At 38.7% G+C, this 16,206-nt stretch overlaps 1 protein-coding gene across 1 annotated transcript in view; it reads left to right on the top strand.

Moving 5' to 3' along the window:
* KIF1B (kinesin family member 1B) overlaps window positions 1–16,206 on the top strand; it is a 199,732-nt gene that overhangs the window by 6,540 nt on the left and 176,986 nt on the right. Inside the window, 1 exon segment of the mRNA XM_043993853.1 lies at window positions 12,454–12,630. Within this exon segment, the coding sequence (XP_043849788.1) occupies window positions 12,525–12,630 (106 nt within the window). The 5' untranslated portion in view covers window positions 12,454–12,524.

Here is a 16,206-nt window from a genome sequence, read left to right as displayed (position 1 = left end):
TGTGCAACAATTTGCTTAGTCATTCCCCAATTGATGGACTTGTATTTTGTCTCCAGTTCTTTGCAATCACAAAGAAATACTGCTATAAATATTTTGGTGTATATAGGGATTTTATTATTTCTTATTGGCCTCCTTGGGCTTTAAGCTAAGTAATATAATCTCTGGGTCAAAGGGTATAGAGATTTTAGTTACTTTATTTGCATAATTTCAAATTACTTTCCAGAATTATTGTACTGATTTACAGTTCCATCCAACATTTACTATCCCAATCTTTTGTCAGTTTTCTCGTTAGGTGAAACTCAGGGCATTTTGGTTTGCATTTCCCTTACTGACTTGGAGCATTCTGTCATTAACAATTTGCAACTCTTTGGAGAAGTCTGTATGCATATATATAAACAATTAACAGATACACACATATGTACATACATACATACACTAAAAAACCTTTCCTCAGTAGGGAAGTGGGATGTGTGTGTAAATTTGTTAATTGTCTATATATCTTGGGTACTACATCCTTATCAGAGAAATTTGATACAAAGATTGCCCCCCTCCCCATTTTACCACTTTGCTTTATCTTAGGTGAATGAATCTTGTCTGTGCAGGAGCTTTTTAGTTTCATATAATCAAAGTGATCTATTTTATCTTTTGTGATTGACTGTATCCCTTGTTTGATTTAAGAATGCATCTTCTGCTCAAACCTGTGAGAGGTATATGCTATGTTTCTCTTCTAATTTTTTTTTAGTTGTATGATCAAAGGTAGTATAGAGGGCTTTGAGAAAGGAAGATCTGGGTTCAAGTCCTCTTTGATACCTAATAGCTATATGACTATAGGCAAGTAATTTATTATCTGAGACCTATTCACTGGCCTGTATTGGGGAAAAGCAGGAGAGAAATAGATATGGTGCAGTAGAAATAGTGATAGTTGTAGAGTGAGAGGACTTGGGTTTCAACTTGTGACTTTTGTTACTGTATATCCGTTGGTTGTTGTCCTTAGTTCTCAACCTCTTTTTTTTTTTTTTTTTGGTGAGGCAATTGGGGTTAAGTGACTTGCCCAGGGTCACACAGCTAGTAAGTGTTAAGTGTCTGAGGCCGGATTTGAACTCAGGTACTCCTGAATCCAGGGCTGGTGCTTTATCCACTGTGCCATCTAGCTGCCCCCTTAGTTCTCAAAGTGGACCAAAATGACATCACTTTTTGGAGTCAAGTTACAGTGTGTCTGACTGTGGCTGACCAGACCAATATTAACTTGAAATGCTTTACCACAGGTTAGGGACAAATAGTCCAAATGAACATTTGGGATGTATACCATATGTATAACTGTGGGCAAGTCACTTTACCTATCAGGGCCTCCATTGCTTATGATAAGCAAGATGAAAAGAGTGGACTAGATCAGTGATTCTCAATTTTTTGTTCTGTGAACTTTCAACAACAAAAATGTGTTGCGAATTCCCAGAATACCTTAATACACTGCTCATAATTTCTTCATTCCCTAAGTGCTTTTTATAGTTTCAGTGCATTTGCCCCCACTCCAAACTCCAAATTAAAATTTACATTATATGATTCTAATCATAAAATACAAAATTTTATTCTACAGGCCAGCAAAGTGGTAAAGTGAATAGAGTATTGAGCCTAGAGTTAAGAAGGCTCGTCCTTAGATGCTCTTTGTGACCTTGAGCAAGTCACTTAACTGATATTTGCCTCAGTTTCCTCATCTGTAAAATGGGGATAATAGCACCTACCTTCCAGGGTTATTGTGAGGATCATATGAGACAATATTTGTAAAGTGCTTAGCATAGTGTAAGTGCTATATTTTCAGCTATTGTGATTACCATTATAATTATAGTTATATGAACTAAATGTATAATTATAGACTATATAAAATAATTAGGAATATTTAATGTGGGGCATCCAGTAAGACCTTATATGCTCACTATTATCTGTAAATCTTGTTATTAAATTTTGTTATTTTACAAATATTGTTAAATACAAGTAATATTTTAATGAAAAATTACAACTTGGAAAACATTTAATATAAAATAATAATCATATACATTTAATTTCAGTGTTGTCTTTTTTGTTTGAACAAAAGTTTGCCATATTTGGGCCAACATCAAACACAGCCTTGAATATGGTTCACAGGAAAAATATTTTTGTAACATAATTAGGCAATTATTTACTGCTTATGGAGTTAAAGTATTTTTAGCATGAACCCCTTGGACCATAGATAGTCATGACCCACCCACCTCCAGACTAGATAGTCTTTACAGTTTCTTCTAGTTCTAACTCTGTGATCTTGTCTTGTTTGGTTGTCAGTTTCTGTAGGGTTCTAGTTTTTCTGATGTCACTTTCAATTACTTTGAAAAAGTCTCTCTACCTTTCCTTGCATTCTTCATAGGGATAGAGACTAGACCTGTGATGTCCTTGATATAGGCAAGTGAACTCCCTTTACTAGTGCAGGTCAGCACTTTCCCTGCCTTATCAATCAATCACCATTTATTAAGTACCTACTATGTGCTAGGCACTGTGATAAGCCATGGGAATACAAAAAGAGTCAAAATCCAGTCAACAAACTCCCTCAAGGAGTTGAAAATGTAATGAGAGAGGCAACATGCAAAGAAATATATGCAAAACAAGCTATATACAGGATAAATAGGAAATAATGAACAGAGGGGAAGGCATGGGTATTAGGAGGGATTGGAGAAGCCTTCCTGTAGAAGGTGGGAGTTTAGTGGGACTTAAATGAAGTCAGGAAAGACAGTAGTTGGAGTGGAGGAGGGAGAGCATTCCAGACATGGGAGACAGAGAGAATGTCTTAGAGCTGAGGGGGCAGTGTGGAACATCTAGGAGGCCTGTGTCACTGGATTGAAGAGGACATGTCAGGGAGCTAGGTTATGAAGGGCTTTGAATGTCAAACAGAGCATTTTGTATTCGATCCTAGAGGCACTAGGAAGCAACTGGAGTTTATTGAAGTGTGTGTGTTTGGGAGAGAGGGAGGGAGGGAGAGAAAGATAGAGAGAATGAATGATCAGACCCACTTTAGGAAAATCACTTTAGTGCCTGATTGAAGGATGGATTGCAGTGGGGAGAGATTTGAGGCAAGCACATTAGAGATCAAAGTCACTAGGTTTGCTGCCGGTAATACCTCAGCCTGAACTAAATTAAAATGTAATTGGGAAATATTTAACAAAATAAATAAATATGAAATAAAAACTTAGATAACATTTTCAAACTAAGTCATTATACAGTCTGCAGAGATCCTTTTGTATAGATTTGGGACCCTCTCTTTCTATTTGAGTTTAGCCCCACTGCTCTAGAGAGTTGCCTAGAACACTTAGACACGAATTGCCCAGGGTCACAGGAACTTATGCATGGGAAGTAGAACCTGAACCTAGGTTCTGGCTCTGAGGCCTGCTCACTGTTTACTATGTCATGCTACCTTTCATATTTATAATTTTGGTGGCACAAAATGCCATGACCGAGTCAACCTTTTCCCAAACATTACACCTTTCCTATCTATGTTTTAAGGACTCGATAAGTCCAGATCTTTCTGAGACCAAAGGGTCAGAATCAGGGGAGAGGGTAAAAGCTAAAGGATCAGAGGAAGACCCAATGACATTTTGATTTCTTATGGATTCTTATGATATAGGTCAGGAAACTGGTCAAAGTAGCAGTGAACTGAATTGAGAATGCACATGTAGGTGGTGAAATAAGTGGTTATATTGACCATTCCTTTGAAACACTAGGAAATTGTGTGTGCGCATGCACGCACATACTATTATATAGGGATTACTTGTCATTCCATTTGCCTTCCTCAGCTCTTGTGTTGATCTTCTTGCTTAGTTGGATTTGCATCTTTAAGGGTTTTTTGTTTTTGTTTTTCTTTAGGAGCAGGGAGTTTTATGTCTGTAATTCCTGGTCTACTTCTACTCTATCTAGAGAGAGAAACCTTGTAAAACCTTGTAACTTTTCAACTGACTAATATAAATAGTAATTTCTTCAAGTTCTTACCATACTATCTTACCATCAAAGAATAAATAAGTTCTTACTATAGTATCTTATCCCTATATACATTTTTAATACATATTTGAAGATGAGTAATTTCATTATATGTCAGTTAAGTGAAAAAAAATAGTATTAATGATAAATTGGCAAAAATAAATTTGCATTCCTTTAAAAATAATTTAAAGCTCAAGATTTTTCTTACTTGCTATTCCCTGTCCTTTTGATCAGATGGTTCATGTCTCACTTCTCTAGATTTTTATTAGTCCTTTCCAATACCTAAAGTACTTCACATTAATGCCAAGAAACTCTTATATTTGTGCAGTACTTTACAGTTTGTACAACTTCTTTATAATTCATCATGTCATTTGTTCTTTATGTCAACCCTTCCCTTCCAACTCCCATAGAGATGATTATCACTGATTTTGCAAGTTTGAAAATGGATTCAGGGAAGTTGAGCAGTTTGCCTAAAGTCATACATAGATTGATGTAGATATAAATATTGATTAGAAGCCAATTTAGTGTCTTTTCAACTATATCCAACTTGTTAATTGTGAAATAATCTCCATGAAGGTTATGTGGCAAATATATTAGGTTTTAGATATGTTAGCATTAGGATCCAATATTATGAATACGTAGTGTATCTAGATCAGAAACAGGACAGTCAACCTTCCAGTTGTGAAAACTGGAAAACTATCAAAATTACAAAAATAATCAACTATCTAAGACACTATGGGAAATCTAAAATATATACTATATGGACTAGTTTATATTGGGCAGATTAGACTTATGCACAATGAAATTATTATTATTATTTTTTTTTTTTAGTGAGGCAATTGGGGTTAAGTGACTTGCCCAGGGTCACACAGCTAGTAAGTGTTAAATGTCTGAGGCTGGATTTGAACTCAGGTACTCCTGAGTCCAGGGCCGGTGCTCTATCCACTGCGCCACCTAGCTGCCCCCACAATGAAATTATTAAAGGAAAATAAAAGATGGCATAGAGACCAAGCCTTAGACTCCAGAAGTCTTGGGTTCCAGTCTTACTTGTAATACATACAAGCTGGGTGGACTAGGGATTGTGGTATAGTGGAAAGATAGAGACTCTGGAGTCAAAAGACTTGGATTTAAATTATATCTCTGGCGCTTACTACCTGGATGATCTTGAACAAATTACTTAACCTCCCCAGGTTCTCAGTTTCCTCATTTGTAAAGTAAAAGGATTGAATTAGATGGTCTCTTACAACTCCAAATCTGTGATTCTACTTAAAATCTTAGTGTTGTAGGCAACTTTTTTTTTGGCAGGACAATGGGGGTTAAGTGACTTGCCCAGGATCACACAGCTAGTAAGTGTCAAGTGTCTGAGGCTGGATTTGAACTCAGGTACTCCTGAATCCAGGGCCAGTGCTCTATCTACTGCGCCACCTAGCTGCTCCCAAATGGAATGCAAGCTATTTGAAAATAGGGATTGCATTTATTTATTTATTTATTTTGGTGAGGCAATTGGGATTAAGTGACTTGCCCAGGGTCACACAGCTAGTGTTTAGTGTCTGAGGTCAGATTTGAACTCAGGTCCTCCTGACTCCAGAGCTGGTGCTCTATCCATTGTGTCACCTAGCTGTCCCTGTAGGCAACTTTTTTAGATTCTAAGATACAGAAGAGGTATAGACATACACTGGTAGAGGAGATTTCCTTTATCTGGAGATACTCTCACTAAAAATGTGCCCCCAAACAATCTTAAATTCCTTTTAAGTGCCATTTTGGGCCAGATATGTGAGATTGAACTGGATTTGCTTCTTATTTGGGCACATGAATAGATTTTCCCATTAGTTTTTTTATTTCAAGTCTTATTTTTAAAAAATGATTGTGACTATAGATTACAATATTATTTACCCGCTTTGAGAATGCCACAAAAATCCCACTTGTAGGTCTCATTGTGGGATGGAGAAAATATCTGTTCTCAAAGTCAATGCCAATGGAACACAAATTCTGGCAGGTTGTATGTATTTGGCTAAAAATGTTCAGAAGATGGTTTCAGAGATGGCCCTGTATATTTTTTGCCCAGAGACCAACCTGAGGTAAATTTATGGAGGTTCATTGCCAACCTGGTCAAGAGTGGGGAATTCTTTGACAATAGTGATTCCCAAAGCATTTCTACCCATTGAACTCCCCAGAGTAACCATTCTAAACCTTCTCTTGAAGCCTTGTTTACCACCCTTTCCCCCCATTCTTTGTATTTTTTTTTTTTTTTAGTGAGGGAATTGGGGTTAAGTGACTTGCCCAGGGTCACACAGCTAGTAAGTATGTAAAGTGTCTGAGGCCGGGTTTGAACTCAGGTCCTCCTGAATCCAGGGCTGGTGCTCTATCCACTGTGCCACCTAGCTCCCCGCCCCCCCATTCTTTGTTGAAGTTCTCATCTCAGACTTAGAGGCCATTCATCCTAATACCAAATGTTCCCATTCTTTAGTCTGATGAAAATGTGGTTCTTTTTGGCACCAAGGCCTACTCCTTGTTCCCATAGCCTCTGGAAGATTGCCCCCATAATTTTCCTTCCATTTCTCTCTCCATTTCCCCCCATCTATTGATTGGTTCATGCAAAATACAGGGTAAGAGCTCTGGACTTGGAGTCAGGAATATATGTGTTCAAATCCAACCTCAAACACTTACTAGCTCTGTGACCCTAGGCAAGTCACTTAACTTCTTTGTGCCTCAGTTTCCTCATCTGTAAAATGGAGATAATAATAGCACCTATTTCACAGGGTTGCAAGGATAAAATTGAGATAACATAAGGAGAGCACATTGTAAACCTTAAAGGCTACATAAATGCTAGTTTTTATCTTTTTTTTTTTTTGGATACTTATTTACTCATCACTGGGAATCTGGCTTCAGGCTTCATTCCCTAATTGAAACTACAATCAAATGTGAGAGCATCTTTTCTGTCTTATTGATTTTTCTGAAGACTCGGACACTGAAGACCACTGTTTCCTGAATACTTTGTCCTCTCTGGGTTTTTCCTGACTTGGCTAACATAGTACTTTAAGGTTTTGCAAAGCATTTCCCTTGAATAATTTGTTGTGGAGTTTTTCCAGGAATCAAAGTTTACTAGCCTGGAGTTTGAAGACTACCATTTCTCCCTTTTAAAAAAGCAGAGACATTTGCCTTGCTCTCCTATTGACTCCAGTATTTTAAATAATACTGCCTGTGGCTCATCTTCCAGTTCTCCTGGTACCTTGGAATGTAGGTCATCTCTGCCTAATGAATTGAATTTATCAGGAGCAGTTAAGTGTTCTCTCACTTATCTGCTTACTTATTTTGACTTTTAACTCCTTTTTATTTATATTTATATATATATAAATATATATATAAAATTGGGGGGGGGCAGGGGCAATAAGGGTTAAATGACTTGCCCAAGGTCACATAGCTAGTAAGTGTCAAGTGTCTGAGGCCATATTTGAACTCAGGTCCTCCTGAATTCAGGGCTGGCGCTTTATCCAAGGCGCTACCTAGCTGCCCCCTATTAACTTTTTATTAGCTATTTTCATTCTGTCCAAAGTCCATCTTCCTTGGCAGAAAAATTAAAACCTAAATAATATTTAAGCATTTCTACATTCTCACTATCTTTTGTCCTCATTATCCCATCCAACCTCAGCAGTGGGTGGTTTTGCCTCTTTTAAATTCTCTTCTCTCCTGCTTAAACAACAACAACCACAACCACAACAACCACCCAACAAAAAACAAGCACTCAGATCCCTACTTTTTGTTGACTTTAGCTTTCCTCTTAACTCATACTGTTCTTAAGCAGTCGTGACACTGTTCGTTTAGGACCCTGCAGAGTTTCAGATTTATCCTTTATTACCTGATCCTACCTCTGTCTTTTTTTAAAAATTACACATATATATTTCAATCAGTGAGAATTAGCTTCTCTTTCTCTCCTCTATCCTTCCCAATTGAAAATGAAAGAAAAACTAAACTCTTGTTCCAAACATATAGTCAAAGACAACAGATTTCTCTGTTCACCATGTTGAAAAGATATATGTTGCATTCTAAATTGTCAATCCTTCATGTCTTTATCAGGAAGTGGGTTAGCATATTTCATCATTGGTTCTCTGGAATTATAGTTTGTCCTTACTTGAATCCTAGTTCCAAAATCTTGAAGAGGAGGTGAGGGAGAGCCAGCCAGAGAAGAGAGAGAGAGAGAGAGAGAGAGAGAGAGAGAGAGAGAGAGAGAGAGAGAGAGAGAGAGAGAGAGAGAGAGAGAATTTGTGTTTGGGGAGCGGGGTGTAAGTTGTAAGAAGACTGGAAAGGTACTGGTAGCAAGCAATTCCCTTTGCTGTTTCCTTTATCTTCTGAAGACATTATTGGCTGCTTTGCTTTTTTTGTTTTGTTTTGTTTTGGTTTTTTTGTGAGGTAATTGGGGTTAAGTGATTTGCCCAGGGTTACACAACTAGTAAGTGTCAAGGGTCTGAGGCCAGATTTGAACTCAGGTCCTCCTGAATCCAGGGCTGGTGCTCTATCCACTGCTCCACCTAGCTGCCCCCTGTATTATTATTATTATTTCTTTATTTTTTTTAGTGAGGCAGTTGGGGTTAAGTGACTTGCCCAGGGTCAAACAACTAGTAAGTGTCAACGGTCTGAGGCCGGATTTGAACTCAGGTCCTCCTGAATCCAGGGCTGGTGTTCTATCCACTGTGCCACCTAGCTGCCCCGGCTGCTTTGCTTTTTACAGAGAAAGCTTTCCATCATATAGCTAGATCATTGAATACTTTTCTTAGTATCATATTGGGCCTTTGTTCCAGGTTCATTCTCTGGTTCTCTAAATCCTCATCTATTTCTTCTTGTTGTCCATGAGCTCTATAATGTACTTAGTATTGCTTGTTTCTGCCTTTATTGATCATCATATTTCCTCCTCTGTTCCTGGATTTCTTCATATGAATATATCTTCTTAGTATGTAGTGTTGAATGTGCTTACTTCTTTTACCCCCTTTCTTACCCTTTCGTACTAATCCTATTTCTTCTGAATAAGGTATCTGCTTCCAGAGTCATATTTCACATGTGAATCTTATTCCATAAATGTTAGTGAGTGATATCCATAAAGTCAAATTTGCTTCCTCACATTCACATTTCTGCTTTACCATGCTCATTAATTATAAAATATGAATTTTTTTTGCCATTTTCTGCTTAAAATGTGGCATGTGGCTAGGTGGCACAGTGAATAGGCTCAGAATTTGGAGTCAGTAGGATATGAGTTCAAATATGACATCAGACAATTTTTAGCTGTGTGATCCTGGTCAAGTCACTTAATGTCTTTGTGCTTCAGTTATTTAATCTAAATAGTGAGGTTAATAATAGTACTTGCTTCACGAGAGCATTGTGAAGTTCCTTAGCCTACTCACTTCCCATGAGCCATTCCTCTCTACCTTAGCCACACAGAAAGATGCTCATGCTCTTGATCTTGTCATCACCTAGAAATGTACCACCTCTGTGTTCAAGGATTCTGAAGCCCCCGTCCAACCATAACCCATTGGTTTTTCACCTCTCTGCCTTCCTGTACAAAATCCTACTCTTTTGTCCATACTGTGACCTCTAATCCCTTGACCCCTAAATTCTCTCCTAGGCCATCTCCCCTGTACTACCCTTTTTTCTTTTCCCCATCTTGACCCATTGGTGAGCCAATTCAACTCTATATTGTCCTCCTCTCTTGAATCCCTAGCTCATTTATTTTATCATTGATTGTGCTCAGCCATGCTTGAGCCTTAGAGCAGTCTCACCATCACTGCCTATGCTCCTACATGCATACTGCTGAATGAAGATGGAGAAGATCATGCAACAATTCTGACTGGGTCCACTACAAATTTATGTTAACCTCAACTGGGCCCTCATTGCTGTTAGTCAACCCTACTTTTTATCTCCCTCATCAACTCACCGTCCCATTCTCTACATTGGCTCTTCCAAAACTTTTCATCTCTTCAAACTTTCCATGCTTCTTCCCCTATTCTCTCAGCTGACAACCTTGCCTCATGTTTTACAGATAAAATTGAGGCCATTCGCCACGAGCTCCCTCTTCTCCCTTCTTCTTCATCTTCTTTCACTTTTATGCCTTCTGCCACTATTTCTTCCTTCACCCCTGTCTCACATGATGAAGTGGCCTTAACCCTCACCAAGACTAACCTTTCTATTTGTTCAAGTGATTCTATTCAATAGCTTATTCCTTCAGTAGATTACCCTCTCTGCCACCCCCACTTTTTTCATTTAACGTCAGTCATTCCCTCTCAACTGGTTTATTTCCTTCTGCTTTCAACATGCCCCTGTCTTTCCCATACTGAAAAAAGCCCTCATTTGATCCTTCCTTCCCTGCTATCATCCTGTATCTTCTGCCCTTTGTAGCTAAACTCCTTGAAAAGCATCTAAAGTAGGTACCTCCCCTTTCACTCTTCAGACTCTCTTCTTAATTCTGTTATAGTCCAGCTTCCATCTTTATTATTCCACTGAAACTGCTCTCTCCATACTTACAAATGATTTTAGTTGCCAGATCCAATGGCCTTTTCTCTATCCTCATTCTCCTTGAGTTCATTGTAGCCTTTGACACTATTGATCACTCTCTTCTCCTTGATATTCTCTTTCTAGGTTTTGGGGATACCACTCTCTCCTGTTGCTCCTCTGTCTCCTTTCCTCAATCCTCCAGATCACTCCCTCTAACTGCAGGCAACCCTCAGGGTCTATCCTGAGCCCTCTTCTCTCTCCGTTAAGTAATCTCACCAGTTCCTATCCATTTAACTACTATCTCTATGCTGATGATTCTCAGATTTACCTATCCTGCCCTAACCTCTCTGCTGACCTTCAATTTGCCATCTCTAACCGGATATCCTGTAGCATGTTCAACTCAGCATGTCCAAAACTGCACATATAGACATAAGTCTTCTTCCCCATATAATTTCTCTATCAAGGGTAGTGCAATCCTCCCAGTCCCTCAGGCTCACAACCTAGATGATGTCTTTTTCTCCTATCTGTTGTCAAGGCCTGTTGAATTCACCGCTGCAACATCTCTTGAATAAGCCTCCTTTCCTCTGACACTGCCACCACTCTAGTGCAGGCCCTCATCACCTCATGCCTGAATTATTATCATAGCCTGCTGGAAAGCCTCAAGTTTCTCCCTTTTCCAGTCTATACCACCGTGCCTCCCTGTTGCAATGTTCTGGCATTCAAAGTGCTTTATAGCCTAGCCCTCTCTACCTTTCTAGTTGTCTTACATCTAATTCTCCAACATGTACCCTTTGACCCCGTAACATTGGCCCGCTGGCTCTTCCACAAACAAGATATTCAATCTTTTAGCTTGTGGGGACCAATTTTTAATTGGGGAGTGTTAGCTAAGCGGCTCACTCCCCACCACAATATTGGGGTAAGGAAGGAGACCAGCACCCTTCCTCCAAACAGAGCAGGATTTATTTGAACAAGAATGAACTTAAAAAAAAAAACAAACAAACCACAAACAGGATCAGTAGGATTAAGGGAAAGGAAATAAAATGGGGAAAGGGAAATTATACAACCTGAAAAAACACCACTGCCCAGGAATCAGCTGAGAATACACCGCAGCCTCTTCCAGCATCTTCCAGCTTCCAGCTAGAATGCTGGGAAAAAAAAAAACCCTCCCTTCTCCCAGCACCCCCACACAGTCCCCAGTCAATTGGCTGGCCGCTTTGAAAGTCACATGATTGCCCTCACTAGGCTTCCAATCATTATAGTTTTGCCAGACCCATGTAGGCATCCTTGAGTGGTGATGATGTGAGGTGCCAGCGCCATGGCAACAGCTACAACCAGTGGGTGAACACCATGTGGTTTTTCGGAGCCCCAGGCCAGTGTTTGCCTTGTTTTTCTTTTAAATTCTAGCCAAAAGATGGGGGTCATAAAAACCTCAAATAACAATTAATTCTTTATAGGCTCCAGGCATTTCTCTGGCTTCCCTGATGCCTGGAACATTCCCCTTCCTCATCTCTTTTTACTGATTTCCCTGGCTTCTTTTAATTCCCCACTAAAATATTACCCTTTTTATAGTGTAAACCTTTCTCACCCCCTCTAATTTTAGTGTCTTCCCTCTGCTAATTACTTCCTACTTATGTATAGCTTGCTCTGTATATATTTGTTTGCATGTTGTTTCCCCCATTAGATTGTAAGCTTCTAGGGGGCAGGAAATGTCTTTTACCTTTTTTGTATCCTAAGTGCTTAGCATAGCACCTGGAAAATAGGCACTTAATGAATGTTTCTTGATTAATTATTGAAGATCAAATAAGATAAAATAGAGAAAGTAAATGGTAGATCTTTATATGAATGCTAGTTATTCTATGTGGGGGGGAAATTGTATTGACATTTCCAACAATTATTTAAGGTAGGATCATAATCTTTTTACCTTGTCAAAAGCTTTCCCTAGTTCTAAATATCTTCTGGATTTGTTTTTTCTTAAAGGAAATTTGAACATAACTTTGAAAGAAGACTTCTTTCTCAATATTTGAACTACATATAACAAGGCCGTCAGAATGTCAGGAGCCTCAGTGAAGGTGGCTGTTCGGGTCAGGCCCTTCAATTCCCGAGAGACCAGCAAAGAATCCAAATGCATCATTCAGATGCAAGGCAATTCAACCAGTAAGTACCGCATTCTATTTTGTAATTATACAAAATGTATCTTCTCTCTACTTTTGCATCCTTTCCCACGAGCCCCGCCTGCTGTGAGTACTGGTATTCTCTCACTTTGAACAGTCTTTTGAGTTAGCCAATGAGGGACAGGGAGACAACCTGTAGCATGTTTAAATACAAGCCATTTGGAAAAGGCAGGTGGGAAAGTACTTGGCCATCTGGATTAGCCTCACTAGGGTTATTAAAAGATGACTAAAGTGATAAGCAGGCACGGTGTTTGAGTGCTGCAGTTCAGAGAAGATCACCACACACTTCATGAGCCACTTTGCCAGCCCCTCTGCTGGGGTCTGGGGATACAGAAACAAAAGGACGGCAATCCCTGTGCTCTCATGAGGCTTCCATGGTACATATTTTGATTTCCCTGTACAAATTATTTTTCATTTGCACTTTCACATAGCAAAGAGCCTTGGCCTAAGTTTTATCAGCTTTCAGATGTCGATGCTTAAAACTGATTATTCCTCCACAATAGTTTTATGAGTTCAACAGTTCAACTCAACAAACTTTGAAAAGCGTTGAATAGGTCTGTGCTTTCAGGAAGATAATGACATCTAAATAAGAGCAATAGGGGCAAATGACAATGAAGTCATGACGACATGATATCTAAGTTCATTAGAGAAGTATAAAATAAGTGCTTTATGATGTTTGGTGGGGGAAAGGTCATATAGTTATTATTTGTAATAGGCTTCTAAAATTTTACCAGAATTATCAAATTATCTCTACTCGATCTCTCTTCGTCTACTTGTTCCTATCCCGATATCCACGAACTGCATAAGTCTCCCCCATCTTTAAAAAGTCCTCACTAGTTCCTTCCATTCCATTAATTATCGTCTGGTACAGCAGTGTCAAACATGTGGCCTCCAGGAATCCCTGGTCAGCATATTAAAATGTAATTGAGAGGGGTAGCTAGATGGTGTAGTGGATAGAGCACCAGCCCTGGAGTCAGGAGGACCTGAGTTCAAATCCAGCCTTAGACACTTAACACTTACTAGCTGTGTGACTCTGGGCAAGTCACTTAACCCCAATTGCCTCACCAAAAAAAAAAAGTAATTGAGAAAAATTTAACAAAAATACAATAGAATGTTGTTGTTCAGTAATTTTTTCAGTCATGTGTGACTTTTTGTGACCCCATTTGGGGTTTTCTTGGCAGAGATGCTGGTGTGGTTTGCCATTTCTTTCTCTAGCTCATTTTCCAGATGAGGAAACTGAGGCCAACAGGGTGAATGACTTGCCCAGAGTCACACAGCTAGTAACTGTGACTGGATTTGAACTCAGGAAGAGTCTTCCTGACTCCAGGCCTGACTCTCTATCCACTGTGCCACCTAGCCGCCCTTCATAGAAAATGTTAATATCTGACTTTCTAAAGTCAGTATATTGCCTGTGGGGATTTTTGTCTATGGTTAATGTATCCCCCCAAACCTCTCCCCCTTTCTTTTTGAGTTTGTCACCCACTGCTCTGGTATGTATCCTCCCCTTCTCAGCTAAACTCCATGAAAAGGTCATCTACACCCTATGCCTGTACTTCTCTCCTCTCATTCTCCAACCTTCCCCAGTCCAGCTTCTGATTTCATCGTCCACAGAAGCTGTTCTCTCCAATTTTCCCAGTAATCTCTTAATTTTTAAATCTAATAGTCTATTTTTAATCTGAATCCTTTTTGATCTCTGGACCACATTTGATATTGCCTGATCTCATCTTGTTCTCTTCTTATCTCTTTGATCACTCTTCTGTCTTCTTAGTGGGTCTTCATTCAGCTCCTGAATACCCCGAAAAGAAGATTTGTGTCATCAGAGCTCTTGCCACTCTCAAGTGGTTCAACTTCAGAAACAGATAAGATTTTATTAGTGGAAGTGACATTAAAGAAGATGTATTACCATCTGCTTTGTCCCCGGACCCCAAGGAGCATAAGACTTGCCAATTAAATCTCATATTTGTTGTCTTCTCCATTAAAATGTAAGCTCTTTCAGTCATTCTTCAATGGACAGACGCTTTGTTTCCATTTCTTTACTACTTCAAAGAGTGCTGCTATTAATATTTTGTTAACTTACTAAACCCCTTTGGGGCCAGTTTGTGGCAGTAGGGTGTCAAAGAATATGGTCAGTTGAGTCACCTCTTCTCAGAAGAGCTGGTCACTTTGCAGCTTCATCAGTAGAATAGTGTTCCTATCTTCCTATAGTCACGTCAGCACTTGCCTTTTTTTGTTTGGTCATCTTTGCCAATTTGTATTTTGTCATAATTGTTTCAATTTGTATTTTCCCTACTATTATTAATTAGGAAACATTTTTGATATCATTTACAATTAGCAATTCCTATTTTAAACAATTATTTCCTTGGCTTCTTTTCTATTGGGGAAATGGCTTTATGTAGCTCTTTCCAGGATCAATAGCTAGAATTTGGATTAAGGCACATTTTTAACTTTCTAAGTTAAAAAAAAAATCTCCTGGAATGTGCAGTATGGAAATCAATCCTTATTGAAGTTAAAAATTCAAAGTAAACTATTTCAGTCAGGGTTTTATTAATTATTTACAATAGATAGAAAGTTAATTGTATCTACATAGAAGGTCAGTAATAAAGTGAATTCAGTCTTGATCATTTGCATCTTTTTTTATGGACTGGAATTTGAACTCAGTCTCTGATAGTCATAAGCTGTAAAAATGAAACAGGTACATTTTCACATAACTAACAAATAGTTTTAACTAATCTTATACTTTGTTTCTGCTTATTTGAATTAACTTGAAATCTTAGGGTCAGTGACCAAAGCATAATTATCAACATTCTTTTCTTTTACTTTCCTCCCACTTCCATTTTCCCCCTTTCCCCTAATAGCATGCAAAAGAACCTTGGCCAATTTCTTCTAAAAAGCTGTTAATTCCAGAGGTGTCCTGTTGGTCCTTTTACTCATAATTTTCACATAACTGTTTATTCTACCCTTTTCACATTTGGAAATCATGCTTCCTTTCTGAAGATGGACACCAAATAAGAGCTGTGATTCAGCCTTTTATTTTAGAGTGTTGTACAGTCATCCTCAAACAGCAAACCTGTCTGTCCTTTTCTTCTCATTTTTCTTGTCCTGAGCATATCTATTATTTTTTTAAATTTTTTAAAAATTCTTTGAATTTTTTTTTTTTTTGGTGAGGCAATTGGGGTTAAGTGACTTGCCCAGGGTCACACAGCTAGTAAGTGTTAAGTGTCTGAGGCCAGATTTGAACTCAGGTCCTCCCGATTCCAGGGCCAGTACTCTATCCACTGTACCACCTAGCTGGCCCCCTGAGCATATCTTTAAAAGTCTCATTTTTCCTTTTCTCTAGCATCAATATCTAACTTTGAGATCTTTTCAAACCAACCTAATTTTCTTGCCTTCCTTATCTCTGTCAGTAGGATGATCATTATCCAGTTTTCTAGTACTTGAATCTTTGGTTTCATACTCATATCTTCCTCTTGGTTTCGTATTCATATCTTCCTCTTTGGTGTGGTGAAGCAGAAGGAGTGCCTAACTTGGGAAGTTGCAAGACTCGGGTTCTAATTCTGGG

Source organism: Dromiciops gliroides, chromosome 3 (assembly GCF_019393635.1).
Source record: "Dromiciops gliroides isolate mDroGli1 chromosome 3, mDroGli1.pri, whole genome shotgun sequence".
Taxonomy (NCBI): Eukaryota; Metazoa; Chordata; class Mammalia; order Microbiotheria; family Microbiotheriidae; genus Dromiciops; species Dromiciops gliroides.
This window is presented reverse-complemented; position numbering and strand designations above follow the sequence as displayed.